The following is a 24,913-nucleotide window of genomic DNA, read 5'->3' on the forward strand; positions in this document are numbered from 1 at the left end:
GCTTGCTAAGATTCCTTGAAGGTGTTTACACCGAGGTGCTAGAATAAAGTGATTGTGTTTTACTACATGGTTATTGTGTATTACATAGAGAACAGAATTGTAGTCACATTTGGATCATGGTTGTAGACTACTGTTTGCTAATATAGTCTATCACCAGTGTGAACAGCAGTGGGCTGAGAGCAGAACCCTAATGTACACCCTCTCCAGGTCGGTAACCCTTCTGTGAGGCTGAACACTGTTCATACTTGAGTCATTGGGTCCTTGTATATAGCCTGCACTAATTCTATCAATGTTTCTGGGACTGTGAACCACTGCAGGACTGCCCAAATCAGCTATCTTGGGACCTTGTCATATGCTTTCTCCAAGTGTAGGAAAGTCCAGTTGAACTCTTTCTTCATCTCTAGCTTCTTCTCAAGTATCTGTCTCACTGCAAATATCAGGTCATTTTTGCTGCATCCTGATCTGAAACTGCTCTTCTCCCATCTTACTTTCTACTACTGTGTGTAATCATTATCAGTCACTCTCTCCAGAACTTTGATGCAGTGTGGTAGGAGTTTGATAGTGCCCACAGTTGTATGTCCCCTTTGCTCTTGATCACTGGCACTAGAATGCTTATTCTCCTGTCATCTGGGATACACCTTTCTCTCCGTATTGCTTTGAGTACCCTCAGGAGCCATTCCTTCCCTATCTCACCGAACACCGTTATCACATAAGCTGTGACCTCATCTGCGCCTACCTCCTTCCCTGACTTCAATTCCTTGGTGCTCTTCTTACATTTTCTAGGGTGAGATCCTACTCTTCTTTATAGGCTGTGTCTGGGGCAGTACAGCTTCTGTGGAGGTTTCTTAATCCAGAAGCTGCTGGATGTACTCCTTCCAGTTGCCTTTGATGTCCTGTTGACTGGTGAGAAGGTTGTTGCTGGCATCCCTTAAAAAGGGTGACTGACTATCTTCTTCATCTTTTTTCTTTGCCTTGCAACTTTGTGCCATCTACTGAGTCACTTTCCAAACCCAGTAAAGTGCCTGTGATGCCTTGTTCTTTGCTAAAGCAACGACTCTCTTAGCGTCTTTGTTAGCCAACCAGCATTCCTTCTTAGCCTGGTCTGTCTTTTCTGTCTCCCACTTTTTCCTGCACTTCTCCTTTCTTTTGATGACTTCCTGAACTTCTGAATTCCTTCACCAGCTTTCCTTATATACCTTATTTCCATACCTGGCTGAGCTGCTGTAGTCCTCACACATGCTGTTTTGAGGTGCTGCTACTCTACTTCAACTCATACTATTTCCTCTTCTTCTTAAGGTGATAGATCCCTGAGTAATTCCCTGAACTGTTGTGCTTTCTGTCCAGTCAACTTCCATGTCTTCAGCATGGTCTTTGTTGACCTTAGAGCCTTCTTGGACCATTGCTTGCAGATGATTGTGACAACCACTGGTTTATGCTGTGGGTTGACTGTTTGACCGGGGATGATTTTGCACAGTGATTCTACCCCAATGCCTTTCCTTACTAGGAGGAAGTCTACCTTGAGTTGCATGTTGAGGCCACTCTTGTATGTGATCTTGCGACTGTCTGTCTTGCTGAACCATGTGTTGGCCTCTTTCAAGCCATTTGCCAGACAGAAGTCTAAAATGGCCTCTCTTTCATTATTCTTGTTACACCATCTATGTGGATCCAGGCAGTCCTCGTATCCTGTTCTGTCTGTCCCGATGTGAGCACTCAGGTCCCCCTTTATCTACGCTAACTCATGTTGTCCTGCTTTATCTAGTAGGTTCTTCAGCTGCTGCTTGAATGTATTCTTTTTCTCATGTTCACAACCTTGCTGTAGGACTTAGGCTAAGATTATGAATGCTGTCCTATCCTTACACTGGAGTCTGATTTCCATGAGTCTGTCAGTAATTCTTAAAACATCCCCTACCGTCTTCTGAAGCCTCTCTCTCACCACAATTCCAATATCATTTCTAGTCCGTCCTTTGCCTGAGTAGTAGATTCTCGATCCCAAGCAAGTGGCTTTGCTGCAGTGCCCTTCCACTTTTTCTCCTAGGTGCACAGCATGTCCAGCCTCCTTGTTACCATCATGCCATCCACTTCCTAGCCTGCATTTTGTCAGTGAATCTACACGAAGTGTAGCATTTCTTAGTTCATCTTTGGCAGTTTTCACTCAACCGACCTATCCCAGGTAACCCAAACTGGGCAACTGGACACTGGCAGGCCAGTAGCTTATTGACCCAGGACAACTGGCCTTTTTGAATGTCCATGACATTTTTACTTTTTAAGTCTTTATGAATACATTGCCTGAATATAAATAAATCTTGGGCATTTAGAAGCCATGTAGCTAAAAGAAGTGGTGTCCTTAAGGGGGTCATTCCATAAATCCAACGGTTCACCATTATAGGAGGTTTAAGGTATCACACAGTGAAAATTCTAGTTTGGCTGGGTTTCTCTTGCATTTTGTACTGTACGGTTTGTCTATGTGACCTTTTACCCTTTGGTCTGTAGATATATACATATGTGGGTGTGTGAATGTCACACATTTTTAGACAGTGTCTTGTTAAATGTATGTTTGCAGGATAAAAATTAATTTGATTTCATATGCATTTACATTTAGAATAAACCTGGAAACAAAAATGTAACAATTTGTATACCGCTGTGAGAAGAAATGTAAGCAGTTTGCTATGTAGTGTCTGCTGCTTATTTCATAGGTAGTACTAGGGATATATTCAGTAGGTCAAATTTCTGTTGAAATGAAGATTTTGCCTGACTTTCTTTAGTATGTGCTTTATGCTGACATTTAAGGCATTTTGAGTTATCTGTTTATATTTCCCATTGCAGTGTAGATACGGGTTAGCTCTTGGAATACTATTTCTGAGTGCTCTCTGCTGCAGTTACTGTTTGCCAAAATAAACATGTAAGCCTTTTTGTCATTTTGCTTATGGACTGTCAAAAGTCTTAAGGAAAAAACTCCATGAACTGAATGTATGTTGTTAAAATTGCTTCCCTTTGTTTGTCACCAGTACTGTTTCCCAACATTTCTTGACAGCTGGAGATAGAACACAGCTTTCTGTTAACAACAGTCTGACTTAATATAAATCAACAAGCTAAAACAGAATATTCTGGCAGTTGACGACTTTGGAAGTCTTTGTTGCTGGACTGTGATTTGTATGAAGCAGTGCACATAAGGTTATGTGGTTGCTTATTGTATGAAGTGTGACACAGATCTGAGTTCATAAGACTGTTCGTAAAATAGTTCTGCAGGGGAGATTCCTGTTTATATCTGTAAAATGCTACGCATATATATATATATATATATATATATATATATATATATATATATATATATATATATATATATATATATATATATATATATATATATATATAAATATAAATGTTGGCTGCAGACCAGTGCTCTGTTCTAGCTAATTTAATGAAGATGAACTGACAAAACATAAATAATATTGTCTGTAATGACATAGCTTTGAATTAGGCTTTCTGTTTAACTTCAGAATTAATACATAAAAGTCTCCCAAAAGTGATATTCTGGGAAGACGTTAGGATGATTGTTGGAGAGTATTTTAATTTGTTTGTGAAGAAACAAATTTCTGTATGTTTACAGATAAAATGTAATGTTATTTGACAAATTCTCTTTAATTTTAGATTTGTTGGAAGAATGCACATCTATGGAGACACTCATGAGCCAGTTGCAAGGTCAGTTCTGCAGTTACTCTTCCTGCTTTCTTTGAATTTGTGTGGCATTGTTGCTTTTATCTGAGGTGTATAATGCATGTATAGGGTGTCTCTGCATTTAGTTATACATGCTTACATGAATCAAATTCGGAAGCTTGACTTTTCAGAAACTCAAAATTCACATGGTCGAGACCATATGATTGACTTTCTGGAAAACAACAAAAAATCTACCTTTTTTCTACATTTTTGCAGGGGGGCAAGCCCCTCTGCACATTATGTATACCAACTCCAAGATCACACTAATGTGGGGAAAAGGTAAAATTTCCCGATCCTCACTGTACCATGATCTCCATTCAAAAGCTTTGAGTTTTTAGAAAGTCAGTCATATGATCTTGACCATATGAATTTTGAGTTTCTGAAAACTTGAGCTTCTTAAGGGGACCCATACATACATATACACACACAAACACACACGCATACACACACACACACATATATATATATATATATATATATATATATATATATATATTAGTGTATGTGTATATATATATATATATATATATATATATATATATGTGTGTGTGTGTGTGTGTGTGTGTGTATATATATATATATATGTGTGTGTGTGTGTGTATGTATATATGGATCTAGGACGTTTCATCGGAAGATCAAAAGTCTGAATCCATTATCACCGAACATACTTTACCGAAAGCGCTTTCACAGATAAAAAAAAACAACAACATTAAACCTACTTCTGTGCAGGGAGGCAAACCCCCCTGCACCCCCCACACCCCCCTACTTTAATATTCTCACTCCGAGGTTGAACTACAGTGGGGGAAAGGGGATTTTCCCTTATCCGCACCATAGTACGACTGGTACAGTGAGCATACTTATCCGAAAGTGCTGCTTCGGTGAACAGCACTTTCAGTTAAATATGTTCGGTGATTTCTGCTTCGGTGGAAAGTGCATTCGGAGATCTGTACGGATCCCATATATATATATATATATATATATATATATATATATATATATATATATATTTATATATTTATATATATATATATAGACCAGTAAGAAGAAACTTACAGAAAGTGACTGCCTATGTGCCTCATGTCAAACTAATGGAAACTTTGAAAAGTGTGATTTATAAAGTGATTGCAGAGCTTGCCAATAATACAACTGAAGCTAACAAGAGAGAAGTGGAGATGATGGATGCAATGTATTCTTCTGTGGTTGTTATCAAGGCATTGGAAAAAGAAAATCAATAACTGAAGTAAAAACATGCACTTATATTTCCTAAGCTAAAGACATTCAAATAAAAACTAGTGAACTGTTAAGGGCTGAGGCCAGAGGAAGAGTATTCAAATTATTGTAGTGCCAGAAAAGAAAGTACAAGACTGTGTGACTGTTGATCAAACAAAAAACAACTTCGGCAACCCGAATGAAACTGAGACAAACTACTTGCTCAGCAACCGGAGATGAAAAAGAAAGTGGCCACACAGTCAGATTGTATTTTAAGCTTTCTTCCACTGTGTGACTGTTGATCAGTTGGAAAGCTGGACTGGCTAGGAGCTTGCAGACTTTTTTGTTTCTAGTACAGTGTGATTGTAAATAAAATTAAGGCATAATTTGGTATGCTTTGAGACTTATAAGGTAAAGGATCAGCTATTGTTACAAATGTGTAAAATGTGGGCTCAGCAAGTATTCTTTTAAAGATTGCAGTTCACATACTTAATGACAAAGAAAATAATTCTTACTATCTGTGTGGAGGTGTTAACTGAGAATACTATACAGTTTGAATGTTTTGCCCACCAATATTTGTAAGTGTGTTTTTTGGTAGATATAAAACTTCTGTAGGAAGCAGGAAGAGTAGCTTACACTGCAGGAAGCAGTGTAAGCTATTCTTCAGTATAATCCTAAAGGATTGAAGGAATCTGAGGAGGTGGTGCAGGTTTCAGAGAGGGAAGAGATGACACTGGAGAGTAGTGAAAATCTGAAGCTTTCTGTTCTGAGTAAGCTACAAAAGTATTGGAGATCTTTTCAACATGAGGATTTAATGACCATTAGATTTAATTTGTGGGTCTACGTTCGGCTACTAAAAAGTAAAAAACCCGAATGGTGAAATATCGAACGGAAGATAGCGAAACCAACAATTACTGAAAAACGACATTATTGAAAAAAGTTATTGAATAGCCATAGTCAGCCAACATCACAAGCACAACCAACTAAGGTGGGGGGCTGCACACTCGCACCCCCCCTAATTATATATACCAACTCCGAGATGGCACTGTTGTGGGGAATACAGCAAATTTAAAAGGTTCACCTTCACTTAACTTATGCATAACATTACTTCCTGGTTGTTAACCAACTATGGCCATTTGATTACTTTTTCTTCAGTCATGTTTTTGTTCAGTAATTGTCAGTTTTGCTGTCTTCCGTTCAATATTTTGCCTTTCTGATTTTTTTATTTTTTGGTAGCCAAATGTGGACCCTTCATTTGCAGCAAATAGAAAACTGCACATTTTATAATGTGCAGAGGCTATAGCCTACCCCATATCTAGTCTCATAAATAGGTCTATAACAGAATGTAAAGTTCCTGACACATGGAAAATGTCACACATTATTCCACTGCACAACAGAGGTAACTTTTGAACTCACAAACTATTGCCCAATCGCAATTCTATCTCCATTATCTAAAATATTGGAGAGAGTAGTTCATCTCAACTAATGCAGTACCTCCTAAACAACAATCTATTATCTAAATCTCAGCATGGTATTAGACCTTCCCACAGCACCACTACAGCATTACTCTCATTTACCAACATACTTAATCTCAATAGGAACAGGGGATTATTTGTATCCTCTATATTCTTAGATCTATCTAAAGCCTTTGATATGGTTAATCACCATAGACTCCTCAAAACTGTAAATATCCTTAACATGAGCTCCTCCACTATATCATAGTTCAACAGCTACTTATCAGGCCGTCAGCAAGCAGTCCTTTGGCAAGACCAGTTGTCCTCCCTATTACCAGTAACTGTAGGAGTCCCTCAGGGTTCCATCCTCGGTCCTTTCATGTTCTCCCTATTTACAATCCAAATAGCTTCATTCTCCCCCTCTGCCTCAGTAGTGTAATACACAGATGACACCACTGTTATTTGTGCCGCCCCCACTCTAAATGAACTACTAACCCTCACTCAGAATAACTTTTCTTTAGCCAAAGCTAGGTTCTCTAGCATTAAACTTATTCTTAACCCCCAAAAAACAAACTAATGCTCTTAAGCCCTGGTAGATCTCCTTCCCCAAATAATGAGTTTACCATTCAATCCACTGACAATACTCATATCACCCCAACAAATCACACAGAATTGCTAGGCATTGAAATAGACAATAATCTAAAATTTGACATACACATAGCACAAACAATCAAGAAAGTAAATAAAAAGCTTGGTCTCCTTTAAAGAAACAAACACTTCATCATTAATCATACCAAAGCCACTATCGCAAGAACTCACCTCTTATCCATCCTCCTTTATGCCTCCCCCATCATGACTAATCTCCACCGCACAGGACAAAACAAAATGGAAGCTTGTTACAACAAGATAGCCCAGTTTGCAACTGGCGCCTCCTATAGATCCCACCACTGTCTATCCCTCAAACAAAGTAACTGACTGGAGTTGCCTCACCTAATCCTACTCAATCAACTCACAATAGCACACAAGCTCTACTACCTTCCTGACAAAACCCCAGCTCTTCTGCAGCGAATTCAGCACTACATCCCCACTAGAACCTTAAGATCTACTAACCAAAACCTCTTAAATGTCATCAAACACAAAAATGATGCAGGGAAATCTCTCTTTGCATGCACTACTGCCAGAACCTGGAATTCACTCCCAAGTCAAATTATTTCCACCACCTCTACTACCCACTTTCAAAAACTCCTGAAAATCCACTTTGGAAACAGCTGGCATTGTCTAATGCCACACCCCTGGCTAACCCACCCCACTGCACTGTTGCAAGGACTCCATCAGGGATCATGCTGTTTCCTCTGATATACCTATTTATCCACTAATATGTTCTAACGCACTGCCATACTGTATGGAACAAACACCACTCCAAAAAAAAAAAGCGATCATTATGTATCTGTTTATTTTTTTAAGCATTGTCATGTATATTGTACTATATTCACTAGAACTTGTTAAAAATTGACTCATGTATTTCCTCATGTGTGCGCATATGTATTCTATTTTATTTCTTATTGTTTACTTAAATTTCTGATTGTTTACTTATATACAATTTCATGTGGAGCTTTTCTCTCCAGGCCTCCGCTGAAAATGGACCTGTGTCCAGTCGGACTTTCCCGGTTAACAAATGTAAAATAAAATAAAAAAAAAATAAAATAACTAAAGTAACTGCGTGGAATAAAGATGAATGGGTTATACTCTGGTTATTAATACATAGTTATTAATGCTGTCAAGCTTGGTTGAGTATGACATTTAATAATTACATTCCTTGATGCACTATTATTTTACAGTGTTATATCAAATGGATAATGTTCATTAACTTGCAGGCGTTTGGATGAGGTGCAGGTAGGGAACTCCTGTTTTGGCTGAGAGATTAGCCTGAATGAGGATCATTGCAGTTTAGTGTAGCTCTAACACTGATAGATTTGCATGTATGAAAGTATTTGCAATCTGCATAAATGAAGATAATCAAAGCATAAATAAGAAAGGTAGCAATATTTCAGGAAGTGTGGTGGTGTGGGATTTGCTGTAGGGGTTGTTCTTATTCCCTTGTGGGTGATGCATATTTGTTAGAAACTGTGGACAAAATAAAGTGTTATATTTGTTTTACTTGTTGATGATTATTTTGGCAATAAAAATGAGGCAGTGATATTCTGAAAGGCTTATTAGGGAAGAACTTTTGCTCTGACTTTGAGTAATTAACAAACTGAATGTTAAATGTTGCTTGTTATGATTGTATCATGATCAAGAGTAGTCATTGATGGAATGTCATTAATATTGTGGCAAGGCATCAAACTCTGATGAAATGTTTTCATTGCGCACGGTTGAGTGATCAGGAGGATTATTGGAGACACCTAGTAAATATATCTTCTGTTATTGATGAATAACTGTGCAGGCGAAATTCAGTTTTGTAAACATGGGGGAATTATTTGTTTTGCTTAACAAATGCTATTTGCTTTTGTAGGTTCTAGATTGTTATTCGGTAGTTTTTCAGAATGCATTCCTACAGTTTGTCACTATTAGCAAGTTTGTTTGGGTCAGAAATATGGAGTTATTCTAAATGAGCTGTTTTTATGACCATTTTTGGGGGGGTGATGCGTAATAAGTACAAAAACTTTATGGATGTTGGATGAGTTTTATTATTTGGAGTAAATAAGGGGTTAAGCAGTCTGGTCAAAAAGAAAAGATAAATTATTTATGTTAGAAAATGTGAACTCTTGCTAGCTGCATTGCAAGAAGCACACCCAGATGATCAGGCACAGAATTTTTTTCTTAAATGGCTATTGGTCATGGGGGTATAATCTCATTGGTTGTGGCAAGAATAAGTAGAAGCAAGGCAGCAGTTTGCCGGTAGGGATTGCCCATTAGCTGAATTTGGGATGTTATTTAATATTAATGGTTGCTCTGATGAAGTGAAGAGTTGCACTGGTGCAACGTTTCATGTAGCGTATAGTGTCTGTGCCACCAGTGACAACTTAAAAAAAGGTTATAGAAGTGATGCAAGATGTATTCCTTTCCAGGACAGCATTGCTCTGTATGTTGGAGATTGGAATTCTATAAGTGTTAGAGGTCAGAGGTCCACCTGGGGACTTTTGTATATTGAGTATCTTAGAAACTGTGTTAGCAATGGGCCTTACTAACCTCGTCTTTAGTATGAAATGAGAACCTGCACGATACATGTACCATTTGTATAGATATAAATGTAGCTCATAAATTGGTAAAGTTTATATAACCACTGAATGTGTATGTTTTGTCAAAGAGGTGAAATACGATCCGATAAGAATTTCATACCATGTGCCCTTCAAGTGCTGCCTTTATACCTTGCCTCCCTGTTGTCTAGAAGACTTTTTTTTTTCCCCCTAAGATATTTTTAAAACAAAAGGCTTTTGTTAACTGGTGCAAGAAGTAGAGAGAAAGTAGGCATGAGTATCCTTAAAGAAAGAGTGAAGCTTACACCATCACTCTCATTGGAAAACGGGCATTCTTTGTCAGGGTGTTAATGTACAGGTAATGCCTGGTAAAAGAACACATTTTTTTTCAAGTTTTTCACTTCCCAGCAACATATTAATTTATTTTTATTTATTATTTATTGACAGTTTTTTTTACAGGGAAAGTCCAACCTGGGCAATGGTACTCATTTTCTTAGGAGGCCAGGGGAGAAAAGCTCAACAAAATACAATATTAAGACAACCACAGACAATAGTAACACGGAAAATAAATAAGCAATCCAGTCAAATGACTGTAGTGATAGAAAAATTAAAAAAAAAGTAATTCATGGGCTAAGACACACAAACAGAGTAGCATAGTTCTATAGGGAATAAAATAAAGAGAATGATTAACTGAAAAAGACATTATACCATTAGTAGCGAGACACCTGCTGGATATAGTGAATAAGATGTTTGAAACTGAGGGAAAAGAAGGGGCAAAAGAAAATACAGATGAATTAGCCTTGCAGTTGAAGCACTATTAATTTAAGGTCTGCCAGGAATGTGGCGCCATGGAAAATTCATTATTTTTCAAATTATTGTCTTGCCCTTTCTGATTCTTGATTTAGCAGGGTAAGTGGAGGTTGACGCCAGGCAAATTGCCTCTCTCTCTCTCTCTCTCTCTAATATTGCAAGGGAGATTCACATTTTCACATTATGCAACTAGACAATAAACATTTTAAGCTTCCTTTGCCTACTGATGAAAAAAGTCACCAATCATAATCTTGATAGAAAAAGAAAAACAAATGGACACACAAACACACACATTTCTTTTGTGGGGAATGTGAATCCCCCTGTACCACCCCTTCAAGTCACACAACCTTGTGGAAAAAAATCTTTTCTTGAGGACATGCGACATTGTAGTACAAAACATTGGCATGGTAATGATTATTCACCCTTTTCTTGTACTTTTGAAAATTAACATAATAAAAATCAACTTCATAAGGGTGGCCACGGTGGTGCAGCAGTTAGTGTTGCTGCCTCACAGCAAGAGGTTCTCCGGTTCGATTCTCGGCTGGGGTGCCTTCTGTACACAGTCTGCATGTTCTCCCTGTGGTCGTGTGGGTTTTCTCCGGGTGCTCCAGTTTCCTCCCACATCCCAAAAACATGCTGTAGGTGGATTGGACACTCTAAATTGGCCCTAAGTGTGTGTGTGTGTGTGTGTGTGTGTGTGTGCCTTCTGTGGAAGGCTGGGCGCCGCGCTGGCAACTCAACACTGTAAAACTCCACTGCCAATCATGAGTGGACAGGTGATCCGCTGTGGCGACCCCTAACCGGGAAAAAGCTGAAAGAAGAAGAAATTTCAACTTCATAGGTGGAATCCAGTAGATTCCTTTTCTCCATTCCCTCTGATTCCATTGATTCCATACTTGATCACTGAATTTAAAGAAGAAAAATGAAAGCGTACCTTTCATTTCCTTGTTTTGATCATGAAGGATGTGATTTCATACTCTCAGGTTCTTGAAAGTACAGAAAACTATTCAAGTACCATCTTGGTTAGGACCATACCTTAAAATAATGGTGGGGAAAAGGTCCAAATATAGGGACAGATTTTAAATATTGCTCTTATAAACTTAGGAAGTTGCTAGAATAACTGGATTGTTGTTAGCATGCATTTTTCTGAAGGACAGGAAGTCTGAAACTCAAATGTCTGTTATTATTTAGTGGCTTCAATCACAAGGTGCTTTGACAGAAAACCACATATTTTATGAGGAAGAGACCAAAAATGTAAGATAAAAATCTTGACATTCTGCAAAAATCTGGACATTTGAGAGGTATGGTTGTGACATTTGCTTCCACTTTAAGGAGTGGTCTCTTTCCTTAGTTTCCTTTTCCCATTGGCTGTTCCGCTAGGAGTCTTGGAGGAGAGATAAAGCTTTCTGCTCGTTAAGCATAGTCTACAAACTGGAGGAAGTTCTCCTTTTGAGAAGAATGGAATCATTTACCACCTCAACTTACTTTACTGGTACTTGATCCTGATTTATCTTCAGCATTTTATTGTGTCTTCATTTTTTCAGTCATGGCACATGTTTTAGGAATCTCTGAAGAGAACTGCCTTGTCAAGGTTACATCTGCACCTGGCGCTAACTGGTTAAACAGATCTTGAAAGATTCTGCATCTTTGTCCTTTGAAAAACCTTGTCCTCCATAAAACATGAACTTCGTGATGGACAGCCTTGTCCATCCTTAATTCAGAATGGATTGTTTAATGGTTCTGAAGTCATCTGTTGGAAGACACTGTTCTTGGTGGCATTGTAACTGCTAGCAGAGCCTCCAAACTGTAGACCTTTATCTGTAGCGGGATCCTATTCGGTCATATACAAGGCTGTGATATCCATTAGGACTAACCTGTGTTTTCTTCCGAAAGTACTGTTTGTGTTTTCGGGAGTCAGATTTCCTTTGGGCACCCCTGTGCTTCAGGATGCAGCCTTCTGGGCCCTTGCATTTTGGCCTTTCTCTAGCTCTGGCTTTCTAGGAGGTTTGGCTTCACTGCGTATGAGACTTTTTTTTACACATTTACAGCTGAAGATCTGTGAACACAGATATAACATATGTATACTAAAAAGAGTAGCTAGTCTGCAAAAAAGCCTTTTGCGATGCATAGGGATTTGCTAGGCATGTAATCAAGGAGTCCATAAGAAAGTAACTTGCTCAGAGCCAAACGGTGATCAGTGGAGGCTAAGGGAATCAAACCCTGGACCACAGGAAACAGTTTAACAGCTCAAAGCCTTATTTCTTGTGGTGTTAGACCATTTATCCCACCCCGGATGGGGCTTAAACCCACAATCCTAGATTAGGAGGCCAGTACCTTATGCATTAGGTTACAGTGAGTGCTAGGACTGGATGGGCTCTCCATACTACAGCTGTGGATGAATTCAATGTAGGTCAGACATTTTATAATTTATTACATTATTGTATTTTTTTTTTTCTATCCTATCTTGTAGATTGTGCCTTTTCATTGGATGGAGGTATCAAAGTGAGTGATGCCTAAACTAAGCCCACTGTCCACCCTATCTCAGTGTGTCACAATGCAGTGTATGTTGAATAAGGAGGCACATTTGCCACCAGGCATGGAAAGAAAAAAAATCAGAAATGTGCCAAGCTCATGTTATCAGAAGAGAAAATTCTAATAGTTTTCCACTGCAGTGAACCTTTTCACTGATCAATGGGTACTGGAAATACACATGCAATGTGATTTTAATGTGGCGAATACATGTCTGTTATTTGTTAGAATTAGTCAAATAGAATTTAAATTAAAAAAAAGAGTATTTGCTTAATTTATGGATATATTTATCTTTGTACTTAACCCTCTGCTTTCAGGGAATATTTGTGGTTCATCTGTAAATGAATTCCCCGTTTAATTTATGCATTATTTAAGAATACTTTATTTCATGAGTTTTTCTTTTGATATGTTATGCTTAGATCCCTGGGTCCTGAAAACCTGCTACTGAAAGGAGCTACTTTGAAAAACACCAAGAAGATTTATGGTATAAATATTTACAAATATATAAGCATGCAAATATATTTAAATAATATATAAATATACATTGGAACATGTTCTACTTTGTGTTCATGTTTGAATAATTTGTCTGATGCCTTTGTTTGTTTGCATATTTATTTGTTTATTGCTTTTAAGAGTCAGGTGTATTCATTATATGTGTAAGTCTTCTTAAACACAGCCCATGACTATACAGCATATAATGGGCAGTATTTCGTGACATGGATGTCAGTAATGCAGCCTTAGCTCATTCTGTGGATACACAGTATAAATCATAAGTTTAGTATCTGTCAGAGTAAAATGAGCATCATATCTCTTTCCTTTCCCCCTAAGATGACCACTGGTGAAGCTTGTGAGTACCTTCATCTCTAAACTTCCCGTGGCTTTGCTCCTTTAAGTTTTGGGGCCAGTGAGGAGGTCAAGGTGTCCCAGGTCTTTGTCTTGCTGCTTGCTGAGACAGCTTTTTCTTTATACCGTAATCTTCCCTTCCCCATATGCATGTCTGCTTCCACCAGAGATCGAGCATTGGGAGTATCCAGGTGTGTACCCTCCTATGGAAGGGCACACCCAGCCTTCCCTGCCAAGTCTGTACACACCTGAAATGCTAATCGAACCCAAGTTGCATGGGCCACAGTCAGGGCTTTAATCCTGTTCGCCACAGTGCTGGTGGTCAGCGAGTATCAAATATGAGGCAGTGGAGATAATCTTTGTAGATGTTGAACAAAGCAGGATTAATCCATATGAAGCATAAACGTGACAACTTCAGCTTTAAAGATATGTGGAATAAGAACCAGTAGTTCAATGGCAGAAAAGCACAACATGCACAAGAAAAAGGATCACCTTGGTTTTGGGAAGGATATTTCTTATTTCATCTGCTGGAACTTACCCTCCCACATGCTTATGCAGGGTGGGTTTGATGGATACACTTCTGAACTGAATGTAATCTACTGTGATATTGCTCTACCTCAGGACAAGAGAAACACTGACTTTCAGTGAATGCACATTGTCATGAAAGTGTGTGTTGAGTGGTACTTGCCCATTCAGCAATTTGTAAAATACTGGACAAAAACAGCAGTTGTTCTTGCAGTTGTTGTCTCACCTGAAGAGAAGGTATCTAGCAATTCCTGTGAAGACTGCAGCAGAAGCATAGCTGACTCAACCAATGCCCTGTGCAAGTATCATAGTACCATGAACCAGTGCCCTGTGCCAGTATCATAGTACCATGAACCAGCGCCCTGTGCCAGTATCGTAGTACCAAGAACCAGTGCCTGGTGCCAGTATCATAGTACCATGAACCAGCACCTTGTACCAGTATCATAGTGTCATGAACCAGCGCCCCCTGCCAGTACCAAGATCTAGCACCCTGTGCCAGTTTCATAGTACCATGAACCAGCCCCATGTGCCAGTATCATAGTACCATGAACCAGCACCCTGTGCCAGTATCATAGTACCATGAACCAGCACCCTGTGCCAGTATCATAGTACCATTAGCCAGTGCCCTGTGCCAGTATCATAGTACCATGAACCAGCGCCCTGTGCCAGTATCATAGTAGCATGAACCAGCACCCTGTGCCAGTATCATAGTATCATGAACCACTGTCCTGCGCCAGTATCATAGTATCATGAACCACTGGCCTGTGCCAGTATCATAGTACATTGAACCATCTCACTGCGCCAGTATCAAGTGCCTGGTGCCAGTATCATAGTACCATGAACCAGTGCCCAGTGCCAGCATCATAGTACCATGAACCAGCACCTTGTACCAGTATCATAATATCATGAACCAGTGCCCTGTGCCGGTATCATAGTATCATGAACCACTGCCCTGTGCCAGTGTCATAGTACCATGAACCAGCCTCCTGTGCCAGTATCATAGTATCATGAACCTTTGCCAGTATCATGGTACCCTGAACTACTGCCATGTGCCAGAATCATAGTACCATAAACCACCACCCTGTGCCAGTATCATAGTACCATAAACCATCACCCTGTGCCATTATCATAGTACCATGAACCAGCGCCCTGTGTCAGTATCAAAGTACCATGAACCAGCGCCCTGTGCCAGTATCATACTACCATGAACCACTGCTCTGTGCCAGTATCATATTACCATGAATTAGAGCTTTGCGCCAGTATCATAGTACCATAAACCAGTGCCCTGTGCCAGTATCATAGTACCACAAACTAGTGCCCTGTGCCAGTATCATAGTATCATGAACCAGTGCCCTGTGCCAGTATCATGTGCCAGTATCATAGTACCATGAACAAGTGCCTTGTGCCAGTATCATAATATCATGAACCAGTGCCCTGTGCCAGTATAGTATCATGAACCAGTGCCCTGTGCCTGTATCATAGTACCATGAACCAGTGCCCTGTGCCAGTATCATAGTACCATAAACCAGTGCCCTGTGCCAGTATCATAGTACCATGAACTAGCACCCTGTGCCAGTATCATAGTACCATGAAGCAGTGCCCAGTGCCAGCATCATTGTACCATGAACCAGCACCTTGTATTAGTATCATAATATCATGAACCAGTGCCCTGTGCCAGTATCATAGTATCATGAACCAGTGCCCTGTGCCAGTATCATAGTACCATGAACCAGTGACCTGTGCCACTATCGTAGTACCATGAACCAGTGCCCTGTGCCAGTATCATAGTATCATGTGCCAGTATCATAGTACCATGAACCGGTGCCTTGTGCCAGTATCATAATATCATGAACCAGTGCCCTGTGCCAGTATAGTATCATGAACCAGCACCCTGTGCCAGTATCATAGTACCATGAACCAGCGCCCTGTGCCAGTATCATAGTACCATGAACCAGTGCTCTGTGCCAGTATTATAGTATCATGAACCAGTGCCCTGTGCCAGTATCATAGTACCATGAACCAGCGCCCTGCACCAGTATCATAGTACCATGAACCAGCACCCTGCACCAGTATCATAGTACCATGAGCCAGCAACCTGCGTCAGTATCATAGTACAGTGAACCAGCCCCCTGTGCCAGTATCACAGTATCATGATCCAGCACTCTGTGCCATTATCATAGTACCATGAATCAGTGCCCTACCCCATTCAGCTTTTCAAGTGGAGCCAAAAAAAAAAGCACTTCACTTTAATTATGTAAAGACTGACTTAGTGCAGTTAATAAATCCAAAACATCCTCCTGCACGAACGGCCGGTGCACGGCTGGAAACCAAACCAAAAGTGAAAAAAAGAAAGCCAGCACTCAACTCCTTGAATCAGGCAATCGTTATTTAATGTCCAACTTCAAGACAGCAAAATAACATAACCATACACCAACATGGTTGTACCGGTTTCAGTAAATCCTTCATCAGCAACCAAACATGATGTACAAAATGAAGACAAAACTTAACTTGCTGTCTTCCAATTTATACAAATTTCATATAGAAAGCATGGAGCGCCCTCTAGTGCATCAATAAAATAGTGCACTAGTTCATAAATGCATGAAATGTAATACCAATAAACACAATTAACCCAAATATATAAATTAATATATGAACCCAAATATAACAACAAACATATGAACTGGATGCCTCAAAAATGATCATTCAAGCCAGGGGAAAATAGAGCCCCTAGTTTGATGTTCCACATCTTCTCTTTGTAGGTGAGCCTATCATGTAAAACATGGGATTGTACATGTCTGTCCTTAATGTGATCAATGACCATAAAACAAAAATTGCCCATAGGGTGTTTGGAAATGTGTTTGTATAAAGAACTGGACCCCTTTTTGTTTTTAATATCACTAAGATGTTCCCCTATCCTAACTTTAAAAGGACGGGAAGTTTGTCCAACATAGAAGGCTCGACAATTGCACTGGGCCAAATAAATCACCCAAGAAGTACTGCAATTGGCAAAACATAATATGTCATAAACTTGTGGACAATTTTGTGAGGAAAAGGTCCGACATTTCAACACCCTAGGGCAGTAGGTACAGTGACCACATGGATAGCATCCAAATAAAGGGCCTGTAAAAAGGTGAGCTTGAGTAATAGAACATGTATCTCTATAATAAACCTTCTTGTAATGACTGAAAAGAGAACCCAAAGACCGTCCTTTCTGAAATGAATACTGACACCGGTTCCCTATATATTTCTCTAAGACATTATTCGATTTTAACAAATACCAATGCTTACGGATAATGTTCATAAATCCAACTGTATTCCTCCCATAAGTTGTAAGCAATCTAAGCAAATCAGACTTAGCATGATCCCGATTTTGATAGGATAATAAATCAGTTCTATCTTGCTGATTTGCAAAACGATTGGCCCTCGTGATGTCACCCCATAAATAACCCCTACTTTTAAACCTGGTGATAAGATCCCTCTTGTAATGGTCGTATGTGGAGGAGCTGGAACAAATCCTTTTAACATGAAGGAATTGGGACTTGGGGATGTTCTTGATGACATACTGGGGGTGGAAACTGGTGGCATGTAATAAGGTATTGAATTGGGGAAATTTTCTAAATATCTCACTCTCAAGAGTGTTGGTGTCCGTTCTTTTTACCAAAACATCCAAAAAAGTAATTTCGGATCTAGAAAAAGTCAACTTGAACTCAATCCCCCATATGTTACAATTTAGATACTCAAGGAATTCTAAAAGGAATTCCTCATTTGCTCTCCACACTATCCAGCAGTCATCAAGATACCTCCTCCAAATATCCATCTTGTTAATAAAGATGTTGTGACTGATGTCATAAATTACCTGATCCTCCACATACGCCATGAATAGATCTGCATAAATGGGGGCAAAAGAAGCCCCCATAGCGGTGCCCTGTGTCTGCCAAAAACACCTGTCCTTGAAAAAGAACACATTGTGAATCCGGACCTGTTCAGTCATGCATACCAAGAGGGTATTAAAACCAGGCTTATAAATGTTGACCTTATCCAACCAATATTGCAGGGTCAAAAGTCCTGCCCAATGGGGAATACTGGTATATAGGGAGGTGACATCCAAGGTGCAATATTGGTTGGATAAGGTCAACATTTATAAGCCTGGTTTTAATACCCTCTTGGTATGCATGACTGAACCGGTCTGGATTCACAATGTGTTATTTTTCAAGGACAGGTGTTTTTGGCAGACACAGGGCACCGCTATGGGGGCTTCTTTTGCCCCCATTTATGCAGATCTATTCATGGCGTATGTGGAGGATCAGGTAATTTATGACATCAGTCACAACATCTTTATTAACGAGATGGATATTTGGAGGAGGTATCTTGATGACTGCTGGATGGTGTGGAGAGCTAATGAGGAATTCCTTTTGGAATTCCTTGAGTATCTAAATGGTAACATATGGGGGATTGAGTTCAAGTTGACTTTTTCCAGATCCGAAATTACTTTTTTGGATCTTTTGGTAAAAAGAACGGACACCAACACTCTTGAGATTTAGATATTTAGAAAATTTCCCCAATTCAATACCTTATTACATGCTACCAGTTTCCACCCCCAGTATGTCATCAAGAACATCCCCAAGTCCCAATTCCTTCATGTTAAAAGGATTTGTTCCAGCTCCTCCACATATGACCATTACAAGAGGGATCTTATCACCAGGTTTAAAAGTAGGGGTTATTTAGGGGGTGACATCACGAGGGCCAATCGTTTTGCAAATCAGCAAGATAGAACTGATTTATTATCCTATCAAAATCGGGATCATGCTAAGTCTAATTTGCTTAGATTGGTAACAACTTATGGGAGGAATTATGAACTTATCCGTAAGCATTGGTATTTGTTAAAATCGGATAATGTCTTAGAGAAATATATAGGGGACTCGGTGTCACTATTCATTTCGGAAAGGGCAGTCTTTGGGTTCTCTTTTCAGTCATTGCAAGAAGGTTTATTATAGAGATACATGTTCTATTACTCAAGCTCACCTTTTTACAGGCCCTTTATTTGGATGCTGTCCATGTGGTCACTGTACCTTCTGCCCTAGGGTGTTGAAATGTCGGACCTTTTCCTCACAAAATTGTCCACAAGTTTATGACATATTATGTTTTGCCAATTGCAGTACTTCTTGGGTGATTTACTTGGCCCAGTGCAATTGTCGAGCCTTCTATGTTGGACAAACTTCCCGTCTTTTTAAAGTTAGGATAGGGGAACATCTTAGTGATATTAAAAACAAAAAGGGGTCCAGTTCTTTATACAAACACATTTCCAAACACCCTACGGGCAATTTTTGTTTTATGGTCATTGATCACATTAAGGACAGACATGTACAATCCCATGTTTTACATGATAGGCTCACCTACAAAGAGAAAATGTGGATCATCAAACTAGGGGCTCTATTTTCCCCTGGCTTGAATGAACATTTTTGAGGCATCCAATTCATATGTTTGTTGTTATATTTGGGTTCATATATTAGTTTATATATTTGGGTTAATTGTGTTTATTGGTATTACATTTCATGCATTTATGAACTAGTGCACTATTTTATTGATGCACTAGTGGGCGCTCCATGCTTTCTATATGAAATTTGTATAACTTGAAAGACAGCAAGTTAGGTTTTGTCTTCATTTTGTACATCATGTTTGGTTGCTGATGATGGATTTACCGAAACTGGTACAACCATGTTGGTGTAGTTATGTTATTTTGCTGTCTTGAAGTTGGACATTAAATAACGATTGCCTGATTCAAGGAGTTGAGTGCTGGCTTTCTTTTTTTCACTTTTAGTGCAGTTAGATCGGGTCTATATTATATTCTCAAATGTCGACAATGTCGAATCTGACATTGTTGACACGAGAATATCGAATGCTCATAATCTCGAGCGAGTAAAAAAACAATAACAAAAAGAAAAAAGTACCCTAATGGGTTTAAGCAGGTGGGCAAGGCCCCCTGCATCCCCCACACCCCCCGCTACTTAAATATACCAACTCCGAGACCACACTACATTGCAGCAAACAGAAATCTCTCCTTACGGAAATTTCCGTTTACACACACGAGATTCTGAGCATTCAATATTCTCGTGTCAGCAATGTCAGATTCGACATTGTCGACATTTGAGAATATAATATAGACCCGTTAGATCCATACCCCCAACCTCTTACATTGAAAAAAAAATTACTGTAATAAGCGAAATTGCTAGTCACTCTCTCAGCAAAACAAAACAAAAAAAAATTACTGTAATAAGCCACATCTTCTTATTACAGTTAAAGCCATTGAGCCACTCCCAGAGTTCTTCCATTGAAGAGCAAAAAAAGGAAAGAAAGAAAAGTTTGTTCCTTCTACCGCCACACCACCAGCCCCCCCCCCTTTCCCCAACCAATTCCTGTCCCAACCATTCAGGTCCCATGTCTGTGCCCTGACCATGACACTCCTTCTTTAACGAAAAAAAAAACAAAATTATTCTTTTAAACTGTAGCAAACCGCTTGCTACAGTTTATGCCCTACCTGAATGGAGCATTACAGTGCTCAGGTTTTAGTATATAAAAAAAAAAAAGAGAGAGAGGGAGAGGTAGTGGGATTTTCTTTTTCTTTTTTAATTTTAAACTGTAGCAAACTACTTGCTGCATTTAGCAAGCAGTTGCTACAGTTTAGATCACACACTGAGCACTACAGCACTCGGGTTTGACAGCAAAAGCAATACTGGCTTTTAAAAGCCAATATTGCATTAAAGAGAGATCCAGATTGGCTGATCGCAGCTCCCAACACATTGAACATGGGACAATTGTCTCTCTTTCACCCCACCCTAACTATGCTGTTGGACTGCAGTATTGCAGGTAAGGGGTGGTTAAAAAATACTTTAAAGAAATAAGCAATTCCTGTGACTACAGAAAGTAAAGTGACCTGTGGCTAAGAACCATTTTTTAGAATTTACAAGTTTACACATCAACCTAGAATAAGCAGATGTAAATGTCTGGATGCAGGAGAATGAGCCTGGTAGGTCAGCTATTTCAAAGGATGAACAGTGACCCATGGGTAATCAAGAAACATTGACTTAGTTATTGATAGTGGTTAGAAGCATTTGGTCATGGCCTAATGGGACTGCGGGCCAGTTTCACAGAGGTCAATAACAGAGAGTATTACATTCTGCTGCCAGTTTGTGTTGTTGATATTCAAGTGCACAGAGGAATATGTGGTCTTATATGTGGAGTATTTTATATAAAAAGAAAATAAGTCTTTTACAGATGGTTGATAAGAGTACTGCTTGCAGTTTTCATGACCTCATTAGCATAAGGAGACTAGCAAGCTAGAGCTTAGAGAAAGGTGACAAAAGGTACATTATTTGTATCTAGAGCCTTAGAAAGATGTCATAAAAGAGCTTAATACATATAGAAGTAATGAAAAAGTGAAGGAGAGGACGTATGCAATAAAGTTATTTACATGCATCAGTGGAGTCTAAAGAGACCAAATTTCTGTCTCTTTAAGAAAAAGGGAACCCACAGTGTGAAAGTAGCTGACTCCAAGTCAGACTGCCGAACAGTCATGAGTGGAGTCCCACAGGGTTCGGTCCTGGGTCTTCTCCTGTTTGGTATCTACTTCTCTGAAGTCCAAGCCAACATGAAGGGACTCTAGCTGACAAAGTTCATAGATGATTGCAAGCTGGGAGCTATTATTAACTCTCCAAGTGATGTTGACATCCTGCAGAAAGCCTCACTGAGACCAATGACTGGTGTCAGAACCATGGCCTTAAACTCAATGCCAAAAAATGTGTCATCATCCCCTTTGGGAAAAACTTGGTTCCAGGGAATTACCACATCGATGGTAGTCCACTGAACACAGAAGGCATTATAAGAGATCTGGGAACACAGGTTGACAGCAACCTCTGTTTTGACCACCACATTGCCACTGTGGTCAGAAAGTCATTATATGTGGCACATCCCATTACTAAGAGCTTTGCATCCAGGAAGAAAGAGGTCATTGTCTCCCTCTACTCTTCTCTTATTAGGCCAGTCATCGAATACAGTGCTCCATTTTGGCATGTACCTCACTAGACACCTGCAACAACTGGAGAGGCTGCAAAGGTAACTCTCAAAGATGATCTTAGGCCTTGAACAGTTGTCCTGTATGGACAGACTAAAAAAATCCCAACTATTCTCTGCCTCATATTGCCTACTTAGAAGCGATATCTGACTTACAAAGCCATGTCTGACCCAGCTCTGTTAGAAATGCTACATCTAAAGAAATCCCAATCACTCCGAACCACACGCTCCAGAGATCACAACCTCATTACCGCAATCAACAGAACATGTTGGAGGGACAGGTTCATAACCCAGAGACTGCCCATGCTATGGAATAGACTTCCCATACATGTCAAAGAGAGCACCTCACTGGCCCTCTTCAAGAGAAATCTTGATGTGTGGATGGCAAATAGAAAATTCAACCCGGGGATCACTCCAGTGGCTCTGCTCGACGGAGGCACTGGGAACTAAGGTCAGGTGGCATGATACCAGGGTAATCCTATGGGCTAGGCTTGTAAAGGCTCCAGGGCCATTAGCCTAGTACACACCTATGAACCTATGACGACAGCAGGTAGACAATGTGAGGAAGCTATGAAGTATTTTAATCAGAGAAGGTGGTAAATTATTTGAGAAGTTTTGTTGAAGAGATGTTAACATCAAAATGTGTAATGGAACTCAAGAGACAGATATAAGTTGGTTGTTATAAAAGGTGACAAAAGCAGACTTATTTATGTAAGATCTACAGCTTATACTTTAGTTTGGGGAACAGGTAGGTAAGATAGGCCAAGGTGTTATTATTTGCCAGCAGAAAGCATGTTTTTCATGTTGTGTACTGAGTGCATTTTAACTAAGGTGCATTTATAGTAATCCAGAACACACGTATGATTCTCTGGTATAAGCCGGTCTATGTAAAGGCAAATGTGACTTGTATCATCATTGTTTTTTTGCAATACTTTAAAATTGTTTGTTCCTTTGGTGTGCTTTCCACCGCAAGAAGTTTGTTTACTCAAATGCCTGTCTTTCAGTACTGATAAGCAGCAGGATTTATTCTTAAAATGTTTTAGTCAACATGTAAACTAGTTTCTGACGGAAACACTGAATATTGTCACTTTCTGATAGTTTACTACACTTAACATCAGCAGAACTAACACATAATTTTGAGTCTGAAAGGAAAGCATCTCCCGCCCCCATACCTCTCTACTCTCATAGCTTCATAGGTATATACTAGTGTATTGATCTGGGGGAACATTTACAACCTAAATGCAAGATTCCAAATCATGAATACTCACACAAGAAAAATAACACCCAGTTGCAAACCATTTCAGTGAGTGCAGACCCAGGGTGGTTTTAATACCTAACTTTGACTCATTTCAGTGATGCCTAAGGAGTCAGACCTGGGGTGTATTTGACTGCCCATCTATTCCTCCAGGTTATGCTTAAAAAGGATTAGGGAGCTGCTTTATTTTATATCCAAAAGTTCCTTCCTATCATATGTTATGCCTTCAGACTTTGTTCCCTTTGCTCCTTCCTCAGGCTTTTATGGTTTCCCTGGATCTCACTGAATCTTACCCTCATATCCCTATTCATCCCCTTTTCAGGATATTTTTGTGTTGCTTCCTGGCGTTTTCATTTCTGTGCTATACCCTTTGGCCTTTCTACTGCCCCAAGGGTTATTCACCAGATGCCTAGCTCCTATGATTGCTTTTTACAAGCTCAAAGGCATTCAAGTCTTTCCTTATTTAGATGACCTGCTTACTCAGGCTTCCTCTCCAGAGATTCTTTTACAGCACCTTCAGTGGTCATCACTCTGTTACAAAGCCTGGGGTTGATTACAGCAGTTCTCCATACCTCTGGTATGAATCCAGTGAAGAGACTTACTAGCAAGTCTATGAGGCAGTGTCTCGTACTTGCAAGGAAGCAAACTGGCACATTATCAGGATCTGTAGGATCTGCTCAGAGGTAATCAGAGGGGGTGGCATGGGCATGCTCATTTTTTGTGGAAAGTTAGTGGGGCTAGAGAAGTGACATTTGAGCTAAGTTTGACAATCACTATGTTGGCCGTGTCCTCTGGTGAAGAGCAGTGTTGTGTATTAACTCTTCTGGGCATTAGTTCTAATGTTTCTGAATTTGATTTTTCTTGTGAGTTCTTTATTGATCGTTTTGAATTCTTCTCTAGATGATTGGTTGTTAAGTATATACATATGGGATAAGAGTTTTTTTCCTCTTACTGTTATGTTAGTTTATACTAGGTTTCCATCACTGGTGTTTATTCTTGACCTTGACATTGTATTAGTGTCTTATGGGGACTGATACCTCAGTGCATGTTTTGAGGTGGGCAAAGAAATTATTTGCAACTATGGAAGCATGCATGATGGAGTCATTGAGAAAAGAAGGATGCTGAAATTTAATCAGGTCATCAGTTAGCTGGAGTAGGTTTGCCTCAAAGTAGTCTTCAAAGACGAGAGTTTTGTGGCAGATCCATGTTTACCTTAATAGTGAATTTTACTAACAGTCATTAGATTTAACACTGATGTGGAACCCATAGATGTTGAGCATGAGAGGCTATATAGGTGAGAACCAGATCCA

The 24,913-nt window shown here is 39.5% G+C and overlaps 1 protein-coding gene across 4 annotated transcripts in view; it reads left to right on the plus strand.

Annotated features, from left to right (window-relative positions):
* ATP11C (ATPase phospholipid transporting 11C) overlaps positions 1-24,913 on the plus strand; it is a 1,720,948-nt gene that overhangs the window by 1,231,922 nt on the left and 464,113 nt on the right. For all 4 annotated transcript variants that reach the window (XM_044057530.1, XM_044057531.1, XM_044057529.1 and 1 more), the window contains 2 exons: positions 3,649-3,699; positions 13,333-13,397. In XM_044057530.1, the coding sequence (XP_043913465.1) occupies positions 3,649-3,699; positions 13,333-13,397 (116 nt within the window). The remainder of the gene's footprint in view (positions 1-3,648; positions 3,700-13,332; positions 13,398-24,913) is intronic.

This window comes from Protopterus annectens, chromosome 15.part0, assembly GCF_019279795.1.
Source record: "Protopterus annectens isolate FY-2018-M chromosome 15.part0, PAN1.0, whole genome shotgun sequence".
In the NCBI taxonomy this organism is placed as follows: Eukaryota; Metazoa; Chordata; order Ceratodontiformes; family Protopteridae; genus Protopterus; species Protopterus annectens.